Below are 16,914 nucleotides of genomic sequence, written 5' to 3' on the forward strand. Positions count from 1 at the left end.
TGTGGCTAGTGAAGGCGATAGAAGCCAACGTTCCAGCCATTAAAGTTTATCTTCATGTACCTCTAAAACGAGACAGAACCTAGCGTTCCAAATTCATCTTCATGCGCCTCTCCTCTGGACGATAAGTATTTTATGTCTTCCCTCATGAAGCTTTATGAGCATATCTGTAGGTTTAAACTGAGCATCTTCTTCTTACTTTTTTTCTTTCTTTAAGCAAGGCTCAGTTTTCTCTGAAAACGAGCCATAAACGTATTTGAAATAGGTAAAGTGTATCTTACATTTTAAAAAATGTTCTTCCGACCTTTTGTCTTTACTTTTAATTCCTTACTGAAAAACCATGTGAGTTTTCGCATTCTTTAAACCGCTAACGGTGAAAATCTGTAATATAAAATTTGTAAGCTGCCTAGGAATAGTCGGTTTTACCGTTACTGATACAAATATATACAGTATTTTTAACTGAAACTAACATTTCATATGCATAAAAGTTTACCAGTTGTTTTTATAGCTTATTGCAGCTACATACAAATTTCTAAAACAAAACACACACGTTCCCGGCATACAGAAGGAAATAACCGAGTAATGGACGATGAATGAGTATGATAAACTTCGCAGTGGTCATTACGGCGTAAAGGGATGCTGTCATAACAGGAAAGTTTCATACATGCCTGAGAGCTGGTAAGTAGCGTGAGAATGCCCTACAAACCAGAATCCGTAATACCTCCGTCATTTTCGTAAAAGAGGAAACGCAAACGCTTAGTAATATGCGAAATACAGCGTGGAGATTACGGCTCTCTCAAAGGGGGATGAGCCTTCAGCGCATTCCTTTGGCTTTACCAACTCAACGATGGAGGTAAGCTGGAGTGAAATGCACGGCTAAATGGGTGGTGAAAAATGGATGGGTTTTCCCTTAGAGTTTTAGCTCGCGAGCCACCGCTAACGCCACTTGCTTTCCTTTCCATTTTGCTACGTTGTAGTGCTGACGCTGTTTGTTACTGCTGGTTTATTGGAGAATGGTGGTGATTTTCATACTTCATTTCAATAACTCAAGTGAACTTATTCATCTAGCTTATATATACATACATACATACATACATACATACATACATACATACATACATACATACAAACATAATACATATATTAGGTATATGTATATACATACATACATAAATATATATGCATTATACATATATATATATATATATATATATATATATATATATATATATATATATATATATATATATATATATACATGCACACACACACACACACACACACGGCTCTTATCCTCAGTAATATTAAGCATGATCTTGAAAAAGAGTAAGCTGAGCCATCTCGAAACGTGCCCATGGAAAAAGCCGTCTTATAAGCTTACTTGTTTCTGTTTCAGGTGCTGGTTTCCTAACGGTCTGGGCTGACAATCAGCTGGACTCCCACGAGATCGACTATATTCCTAAAATGGTCCCTTCGAGCCCAGACTCCCTTCAAAGAGACAGTTCCTCCGGCAAGACTGCGGCATCAACGAGTACCTACACTGCTCAGACGCACGACTACCCTTCGCTGATCAAGGAAATTCTCAACAGCCACAAGCAACAACAGCAGAAGAAACGACCCGTTCTCCTTGACGTGCATGACCAAAATCACATCGGCCTACAGAGCGGAAACTTCATCACGCAAAGCAACAGGGAAATCCCGGATCAGTCTTACACCACCAAGTACGCTACAGGTATCCCACAGGTCGCCAATAACGTCCGATACACGCCCAATACCAAGCCGCTCTTCACAGTACCTACAATCCATCAAAGCGTCAGCGACGATGGCGGTTCTCTGAATCACAAAGTTCGCCATGGTGATTCCTTCCATTCGGGGATCGTGTACAGTGGCGGTTCAAGCACCCAGTACGGAGCCTACAAGACTAATGAGGTTTATACCGGCGCTTGGGTCTACGGCACACCTCTGGAGGAAGGGCTGGAAACGGAGGAGACTCCTGAACCGGTGATCAGCATAGACCCTCTTGGGCCTCGATTTGACAGGTCTCTGCCCAGAAACGTGACGGTGCACAAGGGAGAAAGAGCCGTGCTGTCGTGCAAAGTTGTTGGGAAGACTGGAAACTCGGTGAGTTTCAGCTTTGGTTGAAAGGCCTCCAAAACAGTATAATTTCCACTATTCAGGTCTGCACACAGACACACAAACACACACACACACACACACACACACACACACACACACACACACACACACACACACACACACACACATATATATATATATATATATATATATATATATATATATATATATATATATATGTTTACGGTATGAAACTCTGGTATGGATGCATTTGGTCTTTACAGTATTAATGTCTTACAATGACGGCTTTGAAACTTAATATCATAATGCATAAGGCGTCTTTGCAGAAAGACTGATGCTTTTACAGCTAACGTGAAAACACGCAAGTACAATGAAGATAGGATGCCCCATAACACAACAAATCTTACAAAGCATATTATATATATATATATATATATATATATATATATATATATATATATATATATATATATATATATATATATAAAAGCATCAGTCTTTCTGCAAAGACGCCTTATGCGTTATGATATTAAGTTTCAAAGCCATCATCGTAAGACATTAATACTGTAAAGACCAAATGCATCCATACTAGAGTTTCATACCGTAGACATTCATTGCAATTTATGATTTCCTTTTCGTTTTATCTTGAGGAACATACTTGATAAAGCATGATAATAAAAAACAAATAATAATAAGCGACTATTCTCTCTCTCTCTCTCTCCTACGCAGGTATCATGGATAAGGCACGAGGACCTCCACATCCTGTCGGTCAACAACGACAGTTACACCTCCGACAGCAGAATCTCCATCAGACACCAAGAATCCCCGGAGGACGACAAGTGGATATTGACCATTGAGGAGGTTGCCGAGCAAGACGCAGGCATGTACGAGTGTCAGGTCTCCACTAAACCCGTCCTCAGCTTCATCGTGAACCTACTCGTGATTAGTGAGTATTTAGTCTGTAACTGACGACAAATACTGTGAATTTATTCTTAAACTGCGCAATGTGATTGTGAGTATATTCTTAAACCGTCGTCTGGGATTGAGCTTATTCTTAAACTGCGGACTAGAATTGTGAAATTATTCTTAAACTGTTGACTACAGTTGTGAGCGTATTCTTAAACTTCGGACTACAGTTATGAGTTGAAACTGCAGAATACGATTGTGAGCTTATTCTTAAACTGCTGACTACAACTGTGAGTTTATTTTTAAATTGCGGATAAGAATTGTAGAATTCTTCTTACACTGCGGATAAGAATTATGAGAGTTTATTCTTAAGTTGCAGTCTAGGAATTAAAGCTATTCTTTAACTTGGAATCAGGATTGTGAGAATTTTCTTAAACTTCGAAAATCTTATGTTTATTTGATTGTTTTAATGGAAGTCCGCAGGTATACGACACATACGAAGTTCAGAAGAAAATTCATATGATGAACAGCAGGAACTGAAAGGCACAATAACAGCTGCATTAACCGGCTTATTTAAATAACGAATGTCAAGAGGAACTGTGCAGAACGTAAAGTCCCCCATTGTAAATCAATTAAATAAGACAATGAGCGTGCAGGCGCTCTGCTAGTAATGAATTTGAAAAAAAAATAGTAAAATATAAGGCATCATCAGGCTCAATACGTTGAAGCAAAAATAATGATCAATAAAATATCGATTAAACACTAATTAAGAAGGTAATTTTTGTTACATAACGTTCATTGGTAGCAAATTCCTCCGTTAGCTACAGCACGCATTCGAAGAGATTCTCACAATCCACTGGTCTATTTAATTTTTGCATAATAATCCTGGTCTACATTTGTTTTTCCATTAGAGAGAAAAGGAGGGGGGAGGGGAGGGAGGTTAGTGATGGCAGTATCAAGATAATCACGTTGAATGATATTGCAATGGAAAGTGAGATTGGCAAATGTCGATCAGAATGTTGTTGCATATTCTAGCGGATATAAAGTTAATAATTAATATGTCCATCCGTACAGCCCCTAAAGTGGAAATCCTTAATCTCCCCATCCTTGCTTAGTCATGATAACATGAACCCCAGTAGGGGGGGGGGGGTTAGTGCCGTCAGTGCACCTCATGCGGTGCACTGTAGGCTTTACTTGAGGTTCTTTGCAGCGTCCCTTCGGCCCCTGGCTGCAACCCCTTTCGTTCCTTTTACTGCACCTCCTTTCATATTCTCTTTCTTCCATCTTACTTTCCACCCTCTCCTAACAATTGATTCACAGTGCAGCTGCGAGATTTTCCGCCTGTTACACTTTTCAGACCATTTTACTGTTAATTTCAGTTTCTGCGCTGAATGACCTCATAGGTCCCAGTGCTTGGCCTTTGGCCTAAATGCTATATTCATTTCAAATCAATTCGATAACATCAAGATCATCAAGTTAAGTGATGTTACAAATGAAAAGTGTGACTGGCAAATATCGGCCAGAATGTCCTGCATATTCTAACGGCCATAAATTAATAATTAATGTGCCCATCCGCACAGTCCCCAAAGCGGAAATCCTCAACGGACCAGAGATCTTCGTCCACAAAGGGTCGCTGATCAATCTCACCTGCGTGGTCACGCACGGTACGGAGAAGCCCGTCTTCGTCTATTGGTTCCACCACAACAAGGTGAGTCAGACACGACGCCTTGGCTGAGCGCCAATATTTTCTCTTTTTTCTTCTTCTTTTTTTCTTTTTTGTTCTTAGTGTCAGAGTCATTATGCAGGCGTTGTTGCTTTGAATGACTGTCTGCATGGGTTTGTTTTAACGTCTGTGGAAGTTAAGTGATTGATTGATTATCGTGTTTGTATTCTTAATTGCATCCACTGGATTTCTATTCTCATCTAGTTTTCCTTAAAGGAATAAATAAATATATATATATATATATATATATATATATATATATATATATATATATATATATATATATATATATATATATATATATATATATATATATATATATATATGACTATTTATCACATCACCGTGATTCATATACAATCAGAAAGCTACAAACGTCCTTTAATATCCAATTCACTCTACCTCGGAAATAATATATTTTCATATATGTTACCGAAGGGGAATTTTTTAAGTTGATAATAAGTCCACCGTCCCGTGGGATCGAACCAGCGACGGACGAGGAATCAGGACTACAGTGACGCACTAACGAAATCGGCCACATTTCGTTAGTGCGTCACTGTAGTCCTGATTCCTCGTCCGTCGCTGGTCTGATCCCACGGGACGGTGGACTTATTATCAACTTAAAAAAAAAAAAAAATTCCCTTCGGTAACATATATGAAAATATATTATTTCCGAGGTAGAGTGAATTGATATTAAAGGACGTTTGTAGCTTTCTGATTATATATATATATATATATATATATATATATATATATATATATATATATATATATATATATATATATATATATATATATATATAAATTATGTATACACACACACTTATACATATATGTATAGATATAATATACATACACATATATATACAATATGAATGTGTATATATATGCATACGTGCTTGTGTATGTATCATTAATGTCTAAACCATTTACTCATTTACAAAAGCATATATATCAAGCATACGTAATAATCCCTTTAACTGTCACCCGTTATCCAACGCTCAATAACAGCAAAATGTTTCTGATGTCAAGTTTCACATCTCTATAACTGGACATTTGAAACAAGTACTGTTCCAATAAACAATGTGCGATACGTACTGTGCTTGGCATCACTTATACTCGGGGGAACAATTCCTTTAGGGAAAGCAAACAGGTGATATCCTGTGACTTCTGGAATCCAATTGAGGTGAACTACAACGCGCTTAGGAAAATAAGTCTCTCTCTCTCTCTCTCTCTCTCTCTCTCTCTCTCTCTCTCTATATATATATATATATATATATATATATATATATATATATATATATATATATATATATATATATATATATATATATATATATATATATATATATATATATATATATATATATACATATACATACATACATACATATAGACGCACATAACACATACACAGTATATATATGCCAATGTTACATGCGTCTAGTTTTTATGGAATTTCCGCCCACCCGAGACATCAAATAACAAAAGTTTTAAAATGGAACGTGACATTCTTATATTCTCAGATTTTTTGCGATTCTGAACTCTCCTGCTACTGCTATGGCTACTGTTACTTTGCATAATAATAATAATAATAATAATAATAATAATAATAATAATAATAATAATAATAATAATATTAATATTAATAATAATAATAATAGTAATAACGGTGTTGACTTAAATTTAACATGACATGACAATAATCGGAAGTCCCAACTTACGTAGATATAAGAGAAAGACTGCGAGTAGCACCTGAATTCCATGCTCAAACGCCCAACATACATAATATACCTTCTGGGAATGTTACGTCCCTTCCATATTGGCTCCAAGTTCACCACACTTCCCTTTCCACCTGTTGCAGATCCTCGACTACGAAGGGAGGGGAGGAGTCACGGTCAACACCATAGCGAGCCGCGACACCGTCAGCTACCTGGTGATGAGAAACGCCATTGCCAATGATTCTGGGATTTATGGCTGCAAGCCCTCTATAGGGGAAGATTCACTGGCTACGCTGCATGTCCTCAATGGTAAGTCAGCCGTCGAAAACAGTCTAAGCCGAAGGCAGAGTTGGAATTCTGGACTCTCACAGGGTTGGAGGTTGGTCGTTTAAGGGAAGGGCAGAATTGCTCATACGCATGTGCAAACAAGTAAGTCTGGTACGTATTAGAGTTCCTCATTGGACGGGTTGGTACCGTTCTCAGCTAGCACTCTGCTGGCCCCGCGCTCATATCTCCGACCGCCCAATGAAGAATTAGAGGAATTTGTTTCTGGTGATAGAAATTCATTTCTCGCTATAATGTGGTTCGGATTCCACAAAGTTAAGTATGTCTTAGTTTAACCAGACCACTGAGCTGATTAACAGCTCTCCTAGGGCTGGCCCGAAGGATTAGACTTATTTTTACGTGGCTAAGAACCAATTGGTTACCTAGCAACGGGACCTACAGCTTATTGTGGAATCCGAACCACATTATAGCGAGAAATGAATTTCTATCACCAGAAACAAATTCCTCTTGTTCTTCACTGGCCGGTCGGAGATTCGAACTCGCGACCAATAGAGTGGTAGCTGAGAACGGAACCCACTCACCCAGCGAGGAACTTCGGATTCCACAATAAGCTGTAGGTCCCGTTGCTAGATAACCAATTGGTTCTTAGCCACGTAAAATAAATCTAACCCTTCGGGCCAGCCCTAGGAGAGCTGTTAGTCAGGTATACTTAATTTAATTTGTACGTATCAGAATGATGATGTTTTCCAGACACATACAAGGATTTCTTATCAATACACCATACAAGTTATAACGTACGATTCTTGGATAATTTTTTTTATAGGAGAAAGTAAGATTCCTTTGGAAAAAAAAATCCCAGTTACAACGTAAGGTTCTTATTTTTTCTCAACAGGAGAATGCTAGTTCCCTTTAAAAACAGTCAGGAATTTGACCTACAACTCTTAATTCACAATATCTAAGGAACCTTAGAATCTCTCGCAAGAAAGCATCGCAGTGATGAACAACATTTCTTGATATATTTTACCCATGAGAACTTAGATATTCATCTTAGATTTTCATCGATAACACCTATGTATACAAATCTAACTGTCCAGTAGAGTAAGTGAGGTTAGGTTCAATGATTATCTAAGGCCCTCCCTTTCATCTTTTCATAGGAGAACACCAAGCAGCGATGCAAATCAACGGCAGTTCGAAAATGACCATGGAGTGGAAGCAAGTTCTGACGTCACTTGTTGCTGTTCTGTGGTATCTAAGCTGGATCAGGATTGCGATGGAAAATGAGGCGTTGATCAATAGGATATAGGATTCTGACTTCGGTTTTAGAGACAGAGACCATGTTCGTACCCACAAACTCATCTCCAAAGAGAATAATGGGTCACTGAAGCTGGATTTTGGGACACTTCGATGCCGAAGTGAGACAGAAAGTCCCTGTGCATATCACTCGTTATACCGGAAAGCTAGTCGATTGTGGGCATGACGTCACAGCATGCCTTGGTCTTCTTTCTGTGAAAGACGAAGACGAAGACGAGGACCTGAAAGATGGAAAGTGTTTCGAACACCGTCGATGAAGCGGTCCTGGAAAGTGAAATGTGCGATTTGTTCCTGTACAGAGAATGTTTTGTAATGTAAAGTTTATATAGATTAAGCCATGTACATAATATCAACAGTGACTTCATCGTTAAATACCGCTGTATGTAATAACGTCGGGACTATATTCATGTTAATCATTATAACTGTTTTTATGTTTTTATCTATACCTGTAAAAGTCATTATGTCCTGAAAAATGCGAAATGTGAATCTCATTTTCTTTGTTTCGCTAGTGATGAACCTCATGGAGAGCTGTAGTGCATTTTAATTGTTTGTCTGTCAATTAATCTGCTTATATATACACGTGTGTGTGCCCGCGCGCGCGTGCGTACGTGTGTTCGCGCGTGTTGTATATGCGTACGTATGCTTGTGCGAGTACATCTGTCTTTCTAAGTTTTCCAGCCTTCCTGGAATCTCTGGAAATCTTTTTACTTTTGAATATGTTCCATATCCTATATAATTGCTTATCTGAATCGAAATGCTTTTGTATTCTTAGGTTGAAGATATTCTTGTCCAATATATGCTTAGTGATGAATATTCCCGGTGAAAGAGGGCATTTATTTATTGCAGGTAAGACTAATTAGGATTCATACCCTTTTCCACTCCTATACCTCATTTCATGATATATGGTTTCTTCAGAAAGGAAGGGGATACTTTTATTAAAGATCCGTAAAACACAACTGCACGTATCTAGTTAAAAAGAGTCTTATAATGATTTTTGATAACTCAGGTTTCATCTTAATCTACCAGTAGATAACAATAGCTTCTTTCCATTTATTCGTTTAACAAATGAATAGTTTGATTTGCTAGTAAAAAATAAAATGTAAGAAGCGTCAGTGTGTAAATGTGTATTCCCTGATAAATTAAGGCGCTGTAATGACTATCAGACACTTATCTTGCAATTCAACGAATTCTCAAACTGGCAATTTGAGATATTAAAACTTCATCGTCAAATCCGGACCCGGTGAAATAAAAGCCTTTTCACCTTTAAAAACCAATCTAACAACGTGCTTTTTTCCTTTTAAACTTTCTCTTCAACCTTTTGTAATGCTAGAACTTAGTCACTGGATTTCAATTTCATTCACACGTGTACGGAAACCAAGCGTATTTCAACGAAAACACGATCAGCTATATTACTCTACTGGAAAAGCATAAATCTGTGTTAACCACTTTACCATAACTCTTGCTTTTTACGTTACTTCTAACTGCTGAATAAAAAGCAGAATTTCTAGGTTATTAAAAAAAATCCAAACACGTGCACACCGGAACGACAGGAGCGATAACCCGAGCTGATTTTTTTTTTTTCCCTCACGTCGAGGGAGTGAATATTTCACACAATCGATTTCGAGACCGTCTCTTTATTCCGGAAGGCAACGAATAACCGGGAGCCACGGGGATTAGTCATATGTGGAGGGTAGTCTTAGGACTAGTTTGAACCGGAAAAGGGAGATCTTTCTCGTGGGGAGGAGCCTTGGATGAGTCAAGTCCTCCTGGAAGTCTATTTTTGTCAGCTCAGACTCGACTAGTCACAGAAATAATGTGAAATTTCATAGTACGTGCTGCGTGGATTGCTAATGTTAAATTCACAAAATGCGGTATAAATTTTCAGAGCTAATTTAACAGATTAACAAAAATTTAAAGGATTGTATCTATGGAATGTAAATAAAAAACGAGCAATTTTCTCAAACGGAGACGTAAAACCACTGGATTTACTATTCTGCTTTCTCTTCTTTTAAAATTTATTTACCCTCACCAACTTCGTTTTTAACTGATGCTCCCACCTCAGTGAGCTTGGCAACTGATTCTCTTCTAACCCACTTAAAGCCTGAAATCAGTATTGCGGATGACGAAACTACAAGAGGAGAAGATAAGGGTACAATGGGTACACAGCAAATTCTAATAATCATCATACATATTGCAACCACCACAAAAGGATCGTACGCGGCAGACTTCATTGACATGCTAATGCAAAAATCACTACTGGTTGTTAATAAACAGAATCCGAGTTTTAACTAGCCCCGTAGCAAAAACGTTCCACTACACTACTTTAGTCTCTCTCTCTCTCTCTCTCTCTCTCTCTCTCTCTCTCTCTCTCTCTCTCTCTCTCTCTCTCTCTCTCTCTCTCCAGTACTGTAACACTCGAGCAAAATTAATATTTTAGGTTCTACGCATGGATAGTCCCTCCTTCACGTTTTTCTGTACAGATATCACGGCAGAATACTGATGGCAACTTTTCGATCGAAATGTTAAAAGGTGCAAGACTGGATGCTTACGTATTTTTTTAAAGTAATACTTGAGGTATTTATTGAGTTTGAAACATTATTAAGGGATATGCATTATTATTATTATTATTATCATTATTATTGCCATATATATATATATATATATATATATATATATATATATATATATATATATATATATATATATATATATATATATATATATATATATATATATATATATATATATATATATATATATATAAATTTCTGACTCACGTCGGGATCGAACCCAACTTCTTTTAGACTTGTATGGCCTAGTGGATAGCGCCCTTGCCTTCCACCTGAAAGACCTGGGTTCGATCCCGACGTGAGGCAGAAATTTATTTCTGTTCCACACGTGATTGTGTGTGCAGGTACGTCAATATTCATGTAAATATATGATTCTTTCACAAAAAAATGTAATCTTCCCGGGTCTATATTCTTATATATATAATAGAAAGGTATTCTCGTTCTTGAAGAGGTATTGTAGAACAGCATTTAGTGCACTGATTTCATTTCCTATTTTCACTTAATTTCTGGGCTGCAATTTACTCTATTTTATATTGTATTTGTAATTGAAAGCATATACACTTTCACAAAAAAAATTTTTGGTGTAATTATTTGCGGATATGGTACCTATGCGCATGTTGAATTATAAACGTATACAACACTCGCGCGCATAAATACACGCGCACACACAGACATGCGCACAGAAAGACGCGGGCACACACATATATACATATACTGTATGTATATGAGTATATATATATACATATATATATACTGTATATATATTACATTTATTTGAATATATTAATTTTCATAACTATATTACAAGCTGCGTAACATTTTACCTTCAAATAATGGCTGAGGTTCCGAAGTAAAAAGACGTTTTTATAATCGTGTATATACAAAATATTCATAACTTTATTATTAAGGTAGTTTAAGACAATATGCTTAATGTGATGTCTGAATTTTTGTAGGGAATTGTATATTATATTTTCGTATATTTTCTGTGAAATAGTGTTTCATTATCCTCTGTTTTTCTGTGAGAGAATGTTGTTATTACATGCTTTTATTTAACTTGACTTCTACGCGTGTCTGTCTGTTTGGGTCAAATCTTGTAACTCAATTTTCGACCTGTTCCCTTTGTCCGATGGACTTGAAATTTTGCATGGTTACTCAATCCCGGTGACAGTACAACCTTACACTATCAGTACGTCAGCAGTGACCTCTAGTGACCCTACAGTGACTTCTCCCAGTGTCTCGGGATTTGTATGGAACTCTTCGGATTTTTCACAATTCTTTGACTCGTTACAATCTATCTTCTATATAACTCCTCCCCCTTCCCTCTTCCATCCCTCCTTCCCTTTCCCCTCGCCCTCCCTCTTCCAGAGCACACGATCAAGTGTTAATTTAGCTGTGTCCTCCCCTCCACTTCCCTCTTCATCGCCTTCCCCCTCCTCCTCTCCCTTCCAAAGAACACATCAAGCATTAATTTAGCTGTGTCCTCCCCCTCCCCTTCCCTCTTCCATCCTGGCCCCCTTCCCCTCCCCTTCCCGTCCCCCTACCCTTCCGGAGCATACAATCAAGTGTTAATTTACCTGTGTCCTCCCCTCCCCTTCCCTCTTCCATCCCCTCCCCTTCAATCTTCCATCCCCCTCCCCCTCCACCTTCTAAAGCACACGATCAAGTGTTAATTTAGCTGTCCTCCCCTCCCCTTCCCTCTTCCATTCCCTTCCCCTCCCCCTTCCCCTCCCCTCCCACTTCCCCCTCCCCCTTCCAGAGCACATGATCAAGTGTTAATTTAGCTGTGTCCTCCCCTTCCCTCTTCCCTCCCCCTCCCTTTCCCTCTTCCATCCCCCTCCCCTTCCCCTCCTCCCCTACCCCTTCCGGAGCATGCAATCGAATGTTAATTTAGCTGTGTCCTCCTCCTCCTCCCTTTCCCTTCCCCCTTCCAGAGCACGATCATAATAGGGTAGGTTTCGAGCCGGTACCCCCTTAGGTTTAGTAGGGGTGTGTGAATTAAATGGCGGGGTATGTGTTTAGGTTTAGTGGGTGGTAAATAGGACAGTCACCACAGCAATACCTGGATAAAAGGGACAATTAGCATAGTAGTACCTGGATACAAGGGACTTTCAGCACAGCAGTACCTGTGGAACAGCCACGACAGTAATATCTGGATAAAAAAGACAGTCACCACAGTAATACCTGGATAAAACGGGCAGTCACCACAGTAATTCTTGGATAATAGGAACAGACAGTACAGTAATACCTGGATAAATGGGACAGTCACCACAGTAATACCACCTGGATAAAAAGGGACAGCGCAGTAATACCTTGATAAATTGGACAGTCACCACAGTAATACCTGGGGGACAGTCACTACGGTAATACCCCCAGGATAAAATGGGCAGTCAGCACAATATTACCTGGATAAAAGGGACAGTCAGCACAGTAATACTTGGATAAAAGGATCGTCAGCACAGTAATACCTGGATAAATGGGACAGACAGTAAAGTAATCCATGGGTAAATGGGACAGTCAACAAGTAATAACTGGATAAAAGGGACAGTCACCACAGTAATACCTGGATAAGTGGGAGAGTCAGCAGAGTAATATCTGGATAAAAGGGACATTCAATGCAGTAACATCTGGACGAATGGGATAGTCACCACTGTAATGACTGGATAAATGGGACAGTCACTATAGTAATACCTGGATAAAACGGACAGTCACCACAGTAATACCACCTAGATAAAAGGGACAGTCAGCACAGTAATACCTGGATAAATGGGACAGTCAGCACAGTAATATGTGGATAAAAGGACAGGTAGCAAAGTAATACCTGGATAAAAGGGACAGTCACCACAGTTATTACCTGGATACATGGGACAGTCACCACAGTAATACATGGATAAATGGGACAGTCAACAAAGAAATATTTGGATAAAAGGGACAGCCAGTACAGAAATTTTTGGATAAAAGGGACAGTCACCACAGTATTTCCTGGATAAAAGGGACAGAGCACAGTAATAACTGGGTAAATGGGACAGTTACCACAGTAATATCTGGATAAAAGGGACAGTCACCACAGTAATTTTTGGATAAAAGGGACAATCACCACAGTAATACCTGGATAAAAGGGACAGCCAGTACAGTAGTACCTGGATGAACGGGCAGTCACTATAGTAATACATGGATAATAGGGACGGTTAAAACAGTAATACCTGGATAAATGGGACAGACAATACAGTAATACCTGGATAAAAGGGACAGTCACCACAGTAATACCTGAATAAACAGGACAGTCACCACAATAATACCTGGATAAATGGGAAAGTCACTACAGTAATACCTGGATAAAAGCGACATTCAGCATAGTCATACATGGATAAATGGGAGAGTTGCTGCAGTAATATCTGTATAAATGTCATAGTCAGAACAGTAATATTGGACAAAAAGAACAGTTAGTACAGTAATTCCTGGATAAACTGGACAGTTGCCACAGTAAAATAATGATAAATGGGACAGTTAGAACAGTAATGTCTGGATAAAAAGGACAGTCAGTACAGTAAATTCTGGATAAAAGGGACAGTCAGCAAAAGGAGGTGCAGGAAATTTTTTGAAGTCCTTCAGAGTTTTCCTGGGCAGTGCCGTGTTGGTCAGTTATTATAATATATATTTGTTTGTGGATGGATATATATATATATATATATATATATATATATATATATATATATATATATATATATATATATATATATATATATATATATATACATATATACATGGAAAGAATCCTGAATGATTTTTCCTTATTCCTGGGAAGCCTGCCGGTAGAGAAAATGATGTCTAGGCTGATTCAAAGTCTTGATAAGAAGACAGTTTCTGCGAATACCGTTGAGTTCAATACAAACTGCATATATATATATATATATATATATATATATATATATATATATATATATATATATATACACACATACGTACATATACATATACGTGTTTGTGTAAAAATTAACATAAAAGTCCTTTCATGAAAATGAAAGGTTTTAAATACAGTGGCGCCCCTAAAGTGCCCAGAGCTTTGCAGTCGCAACGAAGTCGTAGAAAGAAATGTGAATACAACCTTGGTATGAACAAAGTGAATGAAATATTCTTTCAATAAGCTGTTCAAAAAGCAGAGTAATACGTTACGTTTCCAATTTTTTTTTACTGAAATGACGAGGGGTTGATTAATTAATAATTACAAGACTTTTTTTTTTTACTAACAACTTCAATATTTCATCTATGTCGAATTGCGCTACGATCATGTGCATTCCAGGATCTCAGGGAAAACGAAATAATAATGTCTAAATTCTATTTACTTTCTTGCATCGTTAGAAGAAAACAAGTAAACTAGAAATGCCACAGATCCCTTCTTACATCCATCAGTTTTGAATATGACACCTTTGCCTATGCATAAATAACGCACATTTACATATTCATCGGAAATATTCTCATATTAATTAACTGAGGCTTTACATTTAATCCTCAGAATGTGAATATTAATTGTGTTAATTTCAAATATCATTTCGCGTTCTCATCACTCGTGCTTCGCTTAGATAGTAATCAAATTCAATCGATTTATTTTCAAGGGGTTTGATTATCTCATCTCATTTTATGCCAACATCCTTAGAGGAATTCATTGTTCTACTTCTTTAATTGAGGGAGGTCATTAAACTGGAACAAAAGGTAACAGGTTACCGAAATTGATGTAATTAGAAGCTATTGCAAACACTATTTTTTGAGACACACCTTTTACTTCTTTAATATTTCCTTCCATGTTTTGCGCCCACGCTTTTATTTTTGCAGACATGATTAATTGTAAGAAAATCCTGGTGTCTCAAAAAATTTATTTTTTTTACTTTTTAGTGCATTTTAATAAAAGCGTTTAAAATTTTTTTACATTTTTTTATTTTATACTTTTTAGTTTTGACAGAAATTGTAACTGATTTATGATTGTAGTTAACGAAATTGATATCCTGTCCAGCCAAAGAAGGCTTGAGAAATCTGTCGAGTTATTAACGTATTCTACAGAATCAAAGAAGGTATGAAAAATCCGAAGATTTTCATACAAATCCTGAAATACTGGGAGAGGTCACTGTAGGGTCACTAGAGGTCACTGGTGACCTAATGATCATGTAAGGTTGTATTGTCACCGGGATTGAGCAACCATGCAAAATTTCAAGTCCATCGGACGAAGAGAACAGGTCGAAAATTGAGTTAAAAGTTTTGACCCAAACAGACAGATACAGACAGATGCAGGAAGTTAAATAAAAGCATGTAATAACGTTACCTCTGTGCTTCTGATAATAATGGAGAATATTTCACTCAAGTCTCCAAGGATCAAAAGCAAATATTTCAAGGATGAAATGGCATGGACGGACTTGTCGGCCAAGAGATCAGCATCTGGAAATAATGACTGAATATCATTATTTAACTGTTTAATGCAACAAGAGCTCCAGCTGCAGTGAGACTGAACGATTAACACTGCATGAAGATTGGCATTTTGGATTTGCAACGAGAGAATTCAAGTGTTCTCCACTGCCTGGAGTTTTCTGATTAGGAATAAAATGTTGAAAATTGACACGTCAACGAATGTTAATTCTGCATCTTGGTGTGACAGTGTCTATGTTTATGTTAGTAGGTAAAAATTAGGCAAGGTTTTTAATAATATCGAGTTTGAAGTGTCTCGCAGAACATGGAGAAAAGCATCATACGAAAACTGACACTAATCATTATATATGTGCATATATATGTGTATATATATATATATTGTATTAAATCTAAAGTCCTCCTAGGCCTCTGTATGTATGTATATATATATATATATATATATATATATATGCATATTTATCATTATTCATAATGGACATACATCACGAAGCGAAAAGGGCTAGAACTTCGCCACAAGCTTTCACAGATTAGTATGTAAAAAATAATGAATTATTGGGAGCATTCTGGCGTCACATAAAAAAGAAAGAAAACTATAACAGAAGTAAAGCTGGCAACATTAAATATATAAACAACAGTTTGACTAAGTGTAGCCTAATCACACGCTGGTGAAGTCAATCTAACGAAATGCTGGGGGTTACGACACAGGTGCCCTGTCACACTCCAGGCTTTAAGAGCACTGATTTTAACAAGGTCTAAAGAGCAATCTTTAGACTTGGTTTTATAGTGAACCAACTGCCGTAAGTATGGAACACCCGAGTAGAACAGATATTGAAATCTGTTCGCAATAAAAAGAATAAAAAACAGCACAGTGATCGTCTAAGGTGATCGTATG

General features: G+C 37.6%; 1 protein-coding gene across 1 annotated transcript in view; it reads left to right on the forward strand.

Annotated features, from left to right (window-relative positions):
- Positions 1-10,680, forward strand: part of LOC136847722 (cell adhesion molecule DSCAM-like) — a 30,289-nt gene extending 19,609 nt beyond the window's left edge. Inside the window, exons 2-6 of the mRNA XM_067119585.1 lie at positions 1,394-2,118; positions 2,824-3,040; positions 4,581-4,708; positions 6,588-6,753; positions 7,884-10,680. Coding sequence (XP_066975686.1) covers positions 1,394-2,118; positions 2,824-3,040; positions 4,581-4,708; positions 6,588-6,753; positions 7,884-8,032 — 1,385 coding nt within the window. The 3' untranslated portion in view covers positions 8,033-10,680. The remainder of the gene's footprint in view (positions 1-1,393; positions 2,119-2,823; positions 3,041-4,580; positions 4,709-6,587; positions 6,754-7,883) is intronic.
- The last annotated feature ends 6,234 nt before the right edge of the window (positions 10,681-16,914 follow it).

Source organism: Macrobrachium rosenbergii, chromosome 17, assembly GCF_040412425.1.
Source record: "Macrobrachium rosenbergii isolate ZJJX-2024 chromosome 17, ASM4041242v1, whole genome shotgun sequence".
Taxonomy (NCBI): domain Eukaryota; kingdom Metazoa; phylum Arthropoda; class Malacostraca; order Decapoda; family Palaemonidae; genus Macrobrachium; species Macrobrachium rosenbergii.